Source organism: Pseudophryne corroboree, chromosome 1, assembly GCF_028390025.1.
Source record: "Pseudophryne corroboree isolate aPseCor3 chromosome 1, aPseCor3.hap2, whole genome shotgun sequence".
Classification (NCBI taxonomy): domain Eukaryota; kingdom Metazoa; phylum Chordata; class Amphibia; order Anura; family Myobatrachidae; genus Pseudophryne; species Pseudophryne corroboree.
Window position 1 is genome coordinate 377,791,566 of NC_086444.1, and position 14,097 is coordinate 377,805,662.

The 14,097-nt window shown below is 44.9% G+C and overlaps 1 protein-coding gene and 1 pseudogene across 2 annotated transcripts in view; one reads left to right on the plus strand and one right to left on the minus strand.

Moving 5' to 3' along the window:
* BICDL1 (BICD family like cargo adaptor 1) overlaps positions 1–14,097 on the minus strand; it is a 157,273-nt gene that overhangs the window by 50,580 nt on the left and 92,596 nt on the right. For both annotated transcript variants that reach the window (XR_010170472.1, XM_063913144.1), the window contains exon 5: positions 9,867–10,046. Coding sequence is in view for 1 of the 2 variants with exons in the window: in XM_063913144.1 (XP_063769214.1) it covers positions 9,867–10,046 (180 nt within the window). In the remaining variant the exon portion in view is untranslated. The remainder of the gene's footprint in view (positions 1–9,866; positions 10,047–14,097) is intronic.
* Positions 11,411–11,528, plus strand: LOC134947717 (5S ribosomal RNA; annotated as a pseudogene).

The following is a 14,097-nucleotide window of genomic DNA, read 5'->3' on the forward strand; positions in this document are numbered from 1 at the left end:
AAGTGGAAGGTGATAATGCACCAACCAATCAGCTCCTGTCATTTTTAAACCCGTAATGATTGGCTGGTGCATTATCTCCTTCCACTTATCATGCTTTATGACTTACCCATGCTTAATATATCTACCCCTATATTTACAGTGTACCAGTTTTAATGTCAGCAGCAAAATATCGTCCCAAGACTGCAATACGGTAGTAATGTTACTTACGAGCAACCATGTCGGTATTACAATTTTAAATAAGATGGGTAAGCTTTCCCAGTCCCCCAGGTGGAATCATAGAGGGATTTAATGGCAAGTACAACAAATTTTCTTCTGATCTGCTGAAGTCTGCTACCATGGGACATTCAAAAGCCGCCTCCACCAGATGGTACACTAAGACAACCTGAACACAGTAATTTCCACCCATAAGAAGCATATTTGGATGCAAAAACATGACAATTATAAAATTGGGAAAACGTGAGGGCAGGGGACCAGGTGGCTGCACAACATGGCTGCTGTATGGAGGCCCCATGCCAGTGTCCCTGCAAGCAATAACCACCTTTGTAGAGTAGAATACACCATCACCAGCTCCGGGCTAAGCCTCCCTGATCCAGAGTAAGGAGAATAACAAATCTGATTCACTGTACAATAGTCTGCTTCCCCATTGCCAGCAACATTTATTGACATTATTAAACACCAAAGGCAAAACAGTGTGCCTAACCAAGGAAGTCCTCTCCAGACACAGTTGTAGATCATGGACCACATCCAAGAAAGGCAAAAACACCGGATCCTCAAAGGAAGCAGATGGCTGGAACACAGGAAAACTATTCTTCTGATAAATGTGGAAAACCAACACCACGAGGGACGAGGGAATCAAACGCCGGTCTGAGGAGTTGGCCATAATGAAGACAAGCTTTCAAGTGAGAAACTTTAGCTCACCTGATTCCAAAAAGCTTGAAGGGGGACTATTGAAGAGCAACAATATCAGGTTCAGATCCCATGAAGCCATTGGGGAAACAAAGGAAGGCTGGACATACAGAATGCCCTACAACAACATGTGAACCTCTGGAAGAAGAGCCAACAGTGTTGTAAATAAAGGGACAACACAGAGACCTGTACCTTCAGAGAGCTCAGCCAGAGTCCTGCAAACCATTCTGCAGGAAAGCCAGCAAATGAGAGAGACGCAAGGCGGAAATATGAAACCCCTTCTCACACCACATTTTCACTTTTCACATTTTGTGGTAATTTCACCACAAAACAGGTTTCTGGCCTACAACATAGTCTGCACCACACTAGTCGAAAAAAATCCTTATTTATGAAGAGACCGACTTCAATAACCATGCTAGCCGAAGTAGGTCCTGGTGGAGAAAGAGACCCTGTTGTAACAGATCTGGATGCAAGGGAAGATGCATACTTGGCCAGATTGATATGTTTTCAAATATCGGAGTACCAATTTGAAACCACCAAGATAACCAGCATACCCTGTTCCCTGCTCTGTTTTATCACATGAGGCAACACTGGCAACAGAGGAAAGAGATATCCCAGGCAGAATGGCAACAGTACAGCCATGGCATTCACTATGAAGGCCAGTGGGTCCCTTAGGGTGGCCAGCTACCACAGTGAACTTCCCTTTAACACTTGGTAGTGCAAGTTCCCATGCAGCCTGTCTGCGCTCGTTTCTCCCCCATTACAGAGAAGTGTGGGATAACACCGGCAAGATGGCTAGCCTGGGCACTGCCGCTCTCTAACAGCACTGTGTGAAGTGAGCGACCCCCTGCCCCCCCCTCGCTTAGCACACATCATGCTGAGTACTGAGCGGGGGGAGAAATGTGTGCTGAGCGGACTGTGATAGATCGCTCAGCACACATCTTTAGGTGTGTGTGTGTACCCCCCTTTATGTTACATTAAGTACCAGCTCCTTCGGAACCCTAAAGCAATCCATGGTAGCAGTGTTCTCCAGATTGGAAAAAAAAGTAAATTAGATTTTGATGGATCGGACATTCGTTTAACGAAATATATAAAGTTTTATGAAAAAGCATATAATACACAAAAAACAAGGCAAGCAGTTAAGAGATAAAGGAAAGGACGCATAGTTTAACATCATATAACATTAAGGGGTCTATTCATTATCTCTTCATTTCTACCAAAGTAGGTGAATATTTTCATTTTCAGCTACTGTTGTAGCCATTCATTATAAAGGTAACACAGTAGATATCATGGATATCTCCTGCTTACCTTTCAGTCCCGATCTGACTCATGGTCCCCATACAATAATAAAGGAACCTAATTTAATCAAGTTCCTAATGTAATGTAATTATCAGAGCTCGACAGCAGAAACCTTTACCATCGTCATATGGTGCCAATGCCCAGACCTCACTCAGTCCCTGGTTGTGAAAAGGGATCCTTCCCGATCCCTCTGACCCTGTTCGGCTTCCTCTCTCGGATCACTAGGTGAGCATGGGTGATCCCAAGTTCGTACATGCAGACTCAGCAGTGCTACTTTCCACCGCACTGTGAATGGACAGGCAATGCTGAATTGTTCCAATGATTTTGTATTCACCACTATTACTTGAAGCGAGTTGGATAGCCCTCAGTAATGAATAGACCTCTCAGAATAGTAATAGGAAGAACAAAATCTCCTGGGACAGTTTAAAAAAATAAGATTTTACTCACCGGTAAATCTATTTCTCGTAGTCCGTAGTGGATGCTGGGAACTCCGTAAGGACCATGGGGAATAGACGGGCTCCGCAGGAGACTGGGCACTCTAAAAGAAAGATTAGGTACTATCTGGTGTGCACTGGCTCCTCCCTCTATGCCCCTCCTCCAGACCTCAGTTAGGATACTGTGCCCGGAAGAGCTGACACAATAAGGAAGGATTTTGAATCCCGGGTAAGACTCATACCAGCCACACCAATCACACCGTATAACTCGTGATACTATACCCAGTTAACAGTATGAAATATAACTGAGCCTCTCAACAGATGGCTACACAATAACCCTTTAGTTAGGCAATAACTATATACAAGTATTGCAGACAATCCGCACTTGGGATGGGCGCCCAGCATCCACTACGGACTACGAGAAATAGATTTACCGGTGAGTAAAATCTTATTTTCTCTGACGTCCTAGTGGATGCTGGGAACTCCGTAAGGACCATGGGGATTATACCAAAGCTCCCAAACGGGCGGGAGAGTGCGGATGACTCTGCAGCACCGAATGAGAGAACTCAAGGTCCTCCTCAGCCAGGGTATCAAATTTGTAGAATTTAGCAAACGTGTTTGCCCCTGACCAAGTTGCAGCTCGGCAAAGTTGTAAAGCCGAGACCCCTCGGGCAGCCGCCCAAGATGAGCCCACTTTCCTCGTGGAATGGGCTGTTACTGATTTAGGATGCAGCAATCCAGCCGCAGAATGCTCCAGCTGAATTGTGCTACAAATTCAGCGAGCAATAGTCTGCTTAGAAGCAGGAGCACCTATTTTGTTGGGTGCCTACGGGATAAAAAACGAGTCAGTTTTCCTGACTCCAGCCGTCCTGGAAATATAAATTTTTAAGGCCCCGACTACGTCCAGTAACTTGGAATCTTCCAAGTCCCTAGTAGCTGCAGGCACTACAATAGGTTGGTTCAAGTGAAAAGCTGATACCACCTTAGGGAGAAACTGGGGACGAGTCCTCAATTCTGCCCTATCCATATGGAAAATCAGATAAGGGCTTTTACATGACAAAGCCGCCAATTCTGACACACGCCTGGCCGAAGCCAAGGCCAATAACATGACCACTTTCCACGTGAGATATTTCAAATCCACAGTTTTAAGTGGCTCAAACCAATGTGATTTTAAGAAACTCAACACCACGTTGAGATCCCAAGGTGCCACAGAAGGCACAAAAAAGGGGCTGAATATGTAGCACTCCCTTTACAAATGTCTGAACTCCAGGCAGTGAAGCCAGTTCTTTCTGGAAGAAAATCGACAGAGCCGAAATCTGGACCTTAATGGAACCCAATTTTAGGCCCATAGTCACTCCTGACTGTAGGAAGTGCAGAAAACGACCCAGCTGAAATTCCTCTGTTGGGGCCTTCCTGGCCTCACACCACGCAACATATTTTCGCCAAATACGGTGATAATGGTTTGCGGTTACTTCTTTCCTGGCTTTTATTAGCGTAGGAATGACTTCCTCCGGAATGCCCTTTTGCTTTAGGATCCGGAATTCAACCGCCATGCCGTCCAACGCAGCCGCGGTAAGTCTTGGAACAGACAGGGCCCCTGCTGTAGCAGATCCTGTCTGAGCGGTAGAGGCCATGGGTCCTCTGATATTATTTCTTGAAGTTCTGGGTACCAAGCTCTTCTTGGCCCATCCGGAACCACGAGTATCGTTCTTACTCCTCGTTTTCTTATTATTCTCAGTACCTTTGGTATGAGAGGCAGAGGAGGGAATACATAAACCGACTGGTACACCCACGGTGTCACTAGTGCGTCCACAGCTATTGCCTGAGGGTCCCTTGACCTGGCGCAATATCTAGTTTTTTGTTTAGGCGGGACGCCATCATGTCCACCTGTGGCCTTTCCCAACGGTTTACCAGCAGTTGGAAGACTTCTGGATGAAGTCCCCACTCTCCCGGGTGTCGGTCGTGTCTGCTGAGGAAGTCTGCTTACCAGTTGTCCACTCCCGGAATGAACACTGCTGACAGTGCTAAGACGTGATTTTCCGCCCATCGGAGAATCCTTGTGGCTTCTGCCATCGCCATCCTGCTTCTTGTGCCGCCCTGTCGGTTTACATGGGCGACTGCCGTGATGTTGTCTGATTGGATCAGTACCGGCTGGTTTTGAAGCAGAGGCCTTGCCAGACTTAGGGCATTGTAAATGGCCCTCAGTTCCAGAATATTTATGTGTAGGGACGACTCCTGACTTGACCAAAGTCCTTGGAAATTTCTTCCCTGTGTGACTGCCCCCCAGCCTCGAAGGCTGGCATCCGTGGTTACCAGGACCCAGTCCTGTATGCCGAATCTGCGGCCCTCTTGAAGATGAGCACTCTGCAGCCACCACAGTAGAGATACCCTGGTCCTTGGAGACAGGGTTATCAGCCGATGCATCTGAAGATGCGATTCCGACCACTTGTCCAAGAGGTCCCACTGAAAGGTTCTTGCATGGAACCTGCCGAATGGAATTTTGCTTCGTAAGAAGCTACCATTTTCCCCAGGACTCGTGTGCAGTGATGCACCGATACCTGTTTTGGTTTCAGGAGGTCTCTGACTAGAGATGACAGCTCCTTGGCTTTCTCCTGCGGGAGAAACACCTTTTTTTCTGTTCTGTGTCCAGAATCATCCCCAGGAACAGCAGGCGTGTGGTAGGAACCAGCTGTGACTTTGGAATGTATAGAATCCATCCGTGCTGTTGTAGCACTTCCCGAGATAGTGCTACTCCGACCAACAACTGCTCCATGGACCTCGCCTTTATAAGGAGATCGTCCAAGTACGGGATAATTAAAAACTCCCTTTTTTCGAAGGAGTATCATCACTTCTGCCATTACCTTGGTAAAGACCCTCGGTGCCGTGGACAGTCCAAACGGCAGTGTTTGGAATTGGTAATGGCAATCCTGTACCACAAATCTGAGGTACTCCTGGTGAGGATGGTAAATGGGGACATGTAGGTAAGCATCCTTGATGTCCAGGGATACCATGTAATCCCCCTCCTCCAGGCTTGCAATAACCGCCCTGAGCGATTCCATCTTGAACTTGAATTTTTTTATGTATGTGTTCAAGGACTTCAAATTTAAAATGGTTCTCACCGAACCGTCCGGTTTCGGTACCACAAACAGTGTGGAATAGTAACCCCGTCCTTGTTGAAGTAGGGGCACCTGGACTATCACCTGCTGGGAATACAGCTTGTGAATTGCCTCTAGCACAGCCTCCCTGCCTGAGGGAGTTGTCGGCAAGGCAGATTTGAGGAAACGGCGGGGGGGAGAAGCCTCGAATTCCAGCCTGTACCCCTGAGATACTACTTGGAGGATCCAGGGATCCACCTGTGAGCGAGCGCACTGATCGCTGAAATTTTTGAGGCGGCCCCCCACCGTACCTGGCTACGCCTGTGGAGCCCCCGCGTCATGCGGTGGACTCAGAGGAAGCGGGGGAAGAATTTTGATTCTGGGAACTGGCTGACTGGTGCAGCTTTTTCCCTCTTCCCTCGTCTCTGTGCAGAAAGGAAGCGCCTTTGACCCGCTTGCTTTTCTGAAGCCGAAAGGACTGTACCTGATAATACAGTGCTTTCTTAGGCTGTGAGGAAACCTGAGGTAAAAAAATTTTTTTTCCAGCTGTTGCTGTGGATACGAGGTCCCAGAGACCATCCCCAAACAATTCCTCACCCTTATAAGGCTCTATGTGCCTTTTAAAGTCAGCATCACCTGTCCAGTGTCGGGTCTCTAATACCCTCCTGACAGAATGGCCATTGCATTAATTCTGGATGCCAGCCGGCAAAATATCCCTCTGTGCATCCCTCATATATAAGATGACGACTTATGTTCGCAAAATAGTATCCCTGTTTGACAGGGTTACAGACCACGCTGCAGCAGCACTATCTGCAGGTCTCAGTCTAGTACCTGAGTGTGTAAATACAGACTTCAGGATAGCCTCCTGTTTTTTATCAGCAGGTACCTTCAAAGTGGCCGTATCCTAAGACGGCAGTGCCACCTTTTTTGACAAACGTGTGAGCGCCTTATCCACCCTAGGGGATATCTCCCAGCGTAACTTATCCTCTGGCGGGAAAAGGTACGCCATCAGTAACTTTTTAGAAATTACCAGTTTCTTATCGGGGAAACCCACGCTTTTTCACACTTCATTCACTCATTTGATGGGGGAACAAAACACTGCCTGCTTTTTCTCCCCAAACATAAAACCCTTTTTTAGTGGTACTTGGGTTAATGTCAGAAATGTGTAACACATTTTTTATTGCCAGGATCATGTAACGGATGTTCCTAGTGGATTGTGTATATGTCTCAACCTCGTTGACACTAGAGTCAGACTCCGTGTCGATATCTGTGTCTGCCATCTGAGGGAGCGGGCGTTTTTGAGCCCCTGATGGCCTTTGAGACGCCAGGGCAGGCGCGGGCTGAGAAGCCGGCTGTCCCATAGCTGTTACGTCATCCAGCCTTTTATGTAAGGAGTTGACACTGTCGGTTAATACCTTCCACCTATCCATCCACTCTGGTGTCGGCCCACAGGGGGCGACATCCCATTTATCGGCATCTGCTCCGCCTCCACATAAGCCTCCTCATCAAACATGTCGACACAGCCGTACCGACACACCGCACACACACAGGGAATGTTCTGACTGAGGACAGGACCCCACACAGCCCTTTGGGGAGACAGAGAGAGAGTATGCCAGCACACACCAGAGCGCTATATAATGTAGGGATAAACACTATCACTGAGTGAATTTTCCCCAATAGCTGCTTGTATAAACAATATTGCGCCTAAATTTAGTGCCCCCCCTCTCTTTTTAACCCTTTGAGCCTGAAAACTACAGGGGAGAGCCTGGGGAGCTGTCTTCCAGCTACACTGTGAAGAGAAAATGGCGCCAGTGTGCCGAGGGAGATAGCTCCGCCCCTTTTTCGCAGACTTTTCTCCCGCTTTTTTATGGATTCTGGCAGGGGTAATTATCACATATATAGCCTCTGGGGCTATATATTGTGATTATTTTGCCAGCCAAGGTGTTTTTATTGCTGCTCAGGCCCCCCCCCCCCCCCCCAGCGCCCTGCACCCTCAGTGACCGGAGTGTGAAGTGTGTATGAGGAGCAATGGCGCACAGCTGCAGTGCTGTGCGCTACCTTGGTGAAGACTGAAGTCTTCTGCCGCCGATTTTCCGGACCATCTTCATGCTTCTGGCTCTGTAAGGGGGACGGCGGCGCGGCTCCGGGAACGAACACCAAGGACGGGTCCTGCGGTCGATCCCTCTGGAGCTAATGGTGTCCAGTAGCCTAAGAAGCCCAAGCTAGCTGCAAGCAGGTAGGTTCGCTTCTTCTCCCCTTAGTCCCTCGTTGTAGTGAGCCTGTTGCCAGCAGGTCTCACTGTAAAATAAAAAACCTAACATATACTTTCTTTCTAGGAGCTCAGGAGAGCCCCTAGTGTGCATCCAGCTCGGCCGGGCACAGAAATCTAACTGAGGTCTGGAGGAGGGGCATAGAGGGAGGAGCCAGTGCACACCAGATAGTACCTAATCTTTCTTTTAGAGTGCCCAGTCTCCTGCGGAGCCCGTCTATTCCCCATGGTCCTTACGGAGTTCCCAGCATCCACTAGGACGTCAGAGAAAACATGCAAGAAGAATAAAGTTTGAGCTGTAACTGAGCCAAGGACATCAAGGGGTGTATTTACTAATCCTTGAAGAAAGATAAAGTCGAGAGTAAAAGCACCAACAAATCAGCTGCCACGTTACAGGCGGAGTTTGAAAAATTAGTTAGAAGCTGATTGGTTGGTACATTATCTCTCTCCAAGCTTGGATAAATCTTCCCGTAAGGTCTCTTCAGTAAAGAGATTACTGCTCAAAGGTCAAATGGCTCCTCATCATTTTATAAGAAAATAACTATAAATAATTATATTAACTTTAAACTTCTACCAAATGACCAAGGCAAATAAATGAATGGTGAATATTAAATTACATAAGCAATTAATGCAATAAATAAAAAGTAACTAAGCAATACAACTTTTCAGCACTCCTCATCTTTCATTGTCTGTGCTCTGATGTTTGTTTCTCTTACCGATATTTTAAGATGCCTGACAGGAAGTGAGAGTGGCTCTAATGCACAATTTGCCAGAACAAACAGGAAATGTGAGTTTGGTCAAGATTTACAAATTGGGACGCTGAATTTGGGCAAATTACATACAAGTGAATTTTGGTGTAATCATACATTGTTACTAAAAGCCAGACATATATACATAGAGTTATGACTGGAGTTTGAACTGGATTTGGACCCACTCACAGTATTATGTGTTGTTGTTGTTATTATTATTATTCATTCCTTTTCTCTGTCTCAGTCTGTGAGCTGGTGAAAGCTGTGTATTACTTTGCTATTTGTTGTTTCTTCACCATTTTTTTTTTTTTTTAACCTTGTACATCCGTCCCCACTGGATGCTATACCAGTATGTCCTACCTCCACTGGTTGTACACCCTGCCAGCAGCAGCCTAAGCAGTGCGCCCCAGATTACTGCCTTAGATGGTTCCTCCGTTAGCGGTATGTACTACATATGAATCTATAGACACGGTATATTATACTATTACACGCATGTCACTTTTCCCATATGTGACTGGGGTCTGTGTATGGCTCATCTCCTACAACATAACCTTCGTAGTTCGCCCACCATAACTGCCTCACCTGGTATGCTTGTGAATAGGATAAAAAATGACATGGATCTGGCGGTTATGTTGGGACCCCACTCCCTAGCGTTAGGTCGCTGCAATCACTTATTTTGGGTTATCTCTTCCAGGCGTGACCTATTCCCTCCAGGGTAATTCTATGTAGTGCGTCCAAGATGGCTGCCTCATCTGGAACATTGTAATATACAACCCATAGACGTTATTACCCAAATGTCTGCACCAACCCTGCATTATGCTTATTGTGCTCTCTGGGTTTAGGACTTCCTTATTATTTCTGTATGTTTTTCAATTTGACATAATTCTAATGCCTTTATACAATGTACCATGTTTGAAGTATGTAAAGCGACTTTGCATCCTGCTGGAGAATTATTATTATTACATAGCGTGGATACTTTGCAAGTGCAACCATCTTAAGTCAAATTAATTAAGAGCTGTACTTGTACCATACAAATCACTGCTGTGTAAGCAATAATAAATAACTGTGCACTTTTTATATTTGGTTGTATGTCGGATTTATTTGCTGTGCTCACCTGCTGCCTTTCCTGCTCCTGCTCCTCTGCCTCTATACTTTGCTCAATTTCTGAGAGCAGTGAGGTACTTGTGGTGTTTAGATGTTGGAGACTTGTTTCTTCTCTCAGTTCCTCCATTTTCATCTGTAGCTGGCGATAAGAATTCCGAAGCTCTTCCAACTCCAGCTGACTCTCGCCCAGCTAACAAGAGAAGCAAAGACCAAGGACATGTTGGGTTTTATAGGGACACTATGAGCTAGGAAAGTGAAAGCTAAATCAACCATTAATAGAAAGCACGTAAGTACATTCATATGACGGAGATGATTTATTTAAATTCCTCAAGAAATGTGTGTGCATTTATTATTATTATTAAATATTGATGTACATAAATTATATAGATATATTTCAATCTAAACATCTTGTATAATACATAATGGGCAGTTTCTGTGTTTTCAAATATTTTATGAATTAAACAATAGAAACATTTTCAAAGTAACGTGGTGCTCACATATTGTGCTTGATTTAGACTTTTGTGCCATATACATGTGTGTTTTGGGGGCTCCAAAACTTCCCTCCAAAGTTAGAGTAACACATAACTTGTGTCTGCAGAGTGCTAGAGATGTGGATCGTGGACTTTTATGTGTAGGTTCAGTACAGTAGGCAGAGACCAAGTTCGGTACAATAAAGACGTGCACAGGGAGGTTTATTACAGACAGCATAAGTTTATGACAGCTGTCTGTCATATGTGTATCATGTGATTGGCCCTGATACTAGTCTATAAGAATATCAGCAACACAGGAAGTGTGTTGGCCATATCATTCCATTACATAGTGGGAGATGTACTTAGCAGTCAAAAGAGTGGAGAAGTGAGCCAGCGGAGAAGTTGCCCATAGCAACCAATCAGCATTGTAGTAACATCTATAATTTGCATACTATAAAATTATACAGAGCAGTTGATTGGTTGCCATCTGCAACTTTTCAACTGGCTTATTTCTCCACTCTTATCACTGCTTAGTACATCTCCCCCATAGTTATTTCCCATAACTGTCTATCAAATTACTAGATCACTAGATACACGTGATGGTGGACATCCATCCCACCCAATTATCCTTATCAGATTATTACTACCTTAGATACATAAGAGGTAACAGGGCACCCCTATGGCAACTGGTGACCAAGCCAACTTTGAGCAAAATGTGCATCGTGTTAGTTCCCGGTCTGTGCATGGACAGTTCCACTGCACAACTCCTGGTAAGTATGTATTTATCTAATTCTTATGATATATGTTTTGAGCTTGCCTGAATCACTATTGGTGGGTATATTTTAGAATGTTACCACCATTTGTGAGCACACTTATGTAATTTGCATGAAATATGCTTGTCAGCACACTTACCAATGTGTATGATATATTTCTTGGATTTTGCCTGCATCCCAATTGGTGGTTATACATCTCTACTTCATCATCATCTGTGCGCACTTTGAGTGAGTGTGATATTTTGGGCACACTTGTTCAGGACAGCATATTATACACTTGTACTTTACCACTGATTACAGTAGGACCACCCGCCTACAGCCATACCACATTGGATAAGCCCAATCTCGTCTGATCTTGAAAGCTATGCTCTGTTGGGCCTGGCCAGTACTTGGATGGGAGACCCCCTGGAAGACTAGGTACTGTAGGTTAAGGATTCCACCTGTAAGCAATGCTGGCGTAGGGCCATATGACCCAAGAATTACTGTCAGTGGGTGTTAATTAGTGTTATTACCTGCTACACCATTACTTGACAGCATAAACACTAACCCAGGATTACATGGATTATAATACACATGCAAATTGCCGACTGTTATGTAACACCATCTCACTGCTCTCTTCACTGGACTGAATACTATCTAATTTACATACACCTATCATCCCTCTCCAGCCCATGGCATCCACTGTGCTTTCACATCTATTTAAGACTTACTACTACCATCCCTTTTCCTTGAACTCACATCGTGGGGGGTGTCCCAGACAACCCCAACAGGAGCCACTCAGGAATAACCAAGCGAAAGCTGATTCAAGTGCTTCATCTTCCTTCCCTCAGTAAACCATTCCAGTCTTGGTACTCTCATCCATCCGTACACTGCCATCAGGCACATGGGTAGACAGTAGATACCAAGCTGAATAATCAGTTTCTGATCAACCCTATTCTTCTCTCTAATTTCTGTTTATCGATGCACATAAGCAGGACAGTACCATACACGTGCTGATACACAGTAGGGATTTTTTTCAGCCTTTCCAGGATTGTTGATTCTTGGGAGACCACCTTATCAGGGACACTAATCCATTAAACATGTGTATTAAAAAGGTCTCCACACTTATTTGCCAGATTGTGACATTAGATCAGCTTTCTTATTGTATGTATTTTCTCTTTTGTTCATTGATTGTTTCATTAATAGTTTACTATTTTTGCTTCATTAATACAGCCACATACCACTGTGATTTGCAGGATAATTCTTTATCCAAGTTATTGTAATCACTAAAAACTTTGGCTGTCACAAACAAACATATATGTAATTTTGTTTTTGTAACTACTGGCTTTCATAAGATGTTTGATACCTTATTTTAATACATATTGATAAAACTGTTTATTATTAACAGAACGTAGTTCTTTTTTCCCTGTAGCTTACAAATGTGTCCAAGTCCTTAAGGAGATCAAGATTGATAGTAAATAAAACATTCAATATGAGCTTAGACAAGGATGCCAATGGATAAATCATATTGCATTTCAGTAAGATTTTTAATTTCCTATAGAGCATACCCCAAAATATTTAATTTTGATTAATACATAGGGGCCTCTGTACGAAACTGCTTTTGATTGTGCCTTTGCTCCATATTTAAAGGGGCAATGCTTTTACTATCAAGACACATCTAGTAAATGCATTTCCCTTTTAAATATCAGGCACGATCAGAAGTGCAGTGTTTTAGAACTTGGCACTTCATGCAGAAACCGCATAATCTCAAAGATACATTTTTTATAATAATAATTTAATTTTTAAAAATTTCAAATAGCCGTTTTAAATTAAAAAAAAAAGTCATATCTATTATTAATAGAAACTGTTTTTATTCTAATACTGAGCAGGATGGGTTGCGTTCAATACACAGACAATGGGGATAATTTTTTACATGCTGTTGCAATGCACTAAAGTCAGTCACTGTGTATGCCTCAGTATGTGCTCAGCACAGACATACAGTATGTTGTAAGCTCCCACAAATAAAACAACTGAAAGCGACAAAACTACTTAGTTAGACTAAACTGATAATTTTTTTGTGCTACATTTGTACGCAAATTAATCTGAATCTATATACAAAGTGCTACGATGTAGCGGCCACAGATTTTTCTCATGATAAGTGCTGCTGTGCGTCATCTGCAACCTTGTATGTGTTTAAAACTAATTTATGCGTGTTTAACTTTGATGCCTGATGTCTCTAGTTTAAATGGCTTTTGGGGTCATTCCGAGTTTATGGTAGCTGTGCTAAATTTAGCACAGCTACGATCATTCACACTGACATGTGGGGGGATGCCCAGCACAGGGCTAGTCCGCCCCGCATGTCAGTGCCGCCCCCCCCCCCAACCCCCCCCCCGCACAAATACAAAAGCATCGCACAGCGGCGATGCTCTTGTATTTGTGGAGTAACTCCCGGCCAGCGCAGCTCCTGCGGCTGGCCGTGAGTTGTGTGTCGCTGCTGCTGGCCGTAGCGGCTGCGCGAAACATCACGCAGCCGCCGCGGCACGCCCCCCGAACGGTCCACTCATGCCTACGTTGGCCGGACCGCGCCTACTAAATGGCAGCTTAACGCCGCCGTTCAGCCCCCTCCTACCCAGCGACCGCCTCTGTCTCAGAGGCGAACGCTAGGCAGCGACGACTGCCATGCGCCGGCGCATGCATAGTTCCAACCCGATCGCTGCACTGCGACAAACTGCAGCGAGCGATCGGGTCGGAATGACCCCCTTTATGCGGTGTCCGTGATGCGCATAAAAAAAAGTCTCTTTGCTACTCCACTTGGTGCGACTCATTCACGCTGGTCATCTTGTGCTGTATGGCGCACTGAGGCTAGGTGTATTAGGACACATCTGTAATTGGGTCTCAATAGGTATGACTACATCCTGCACTATTTTCCCTATTATCCAACCACCTCCTTTATGCCGCTGACATTTTTGTGTGAACAATGTTTCACAAAACACAGAGGGAGATGTACTTAGAGAGTGAT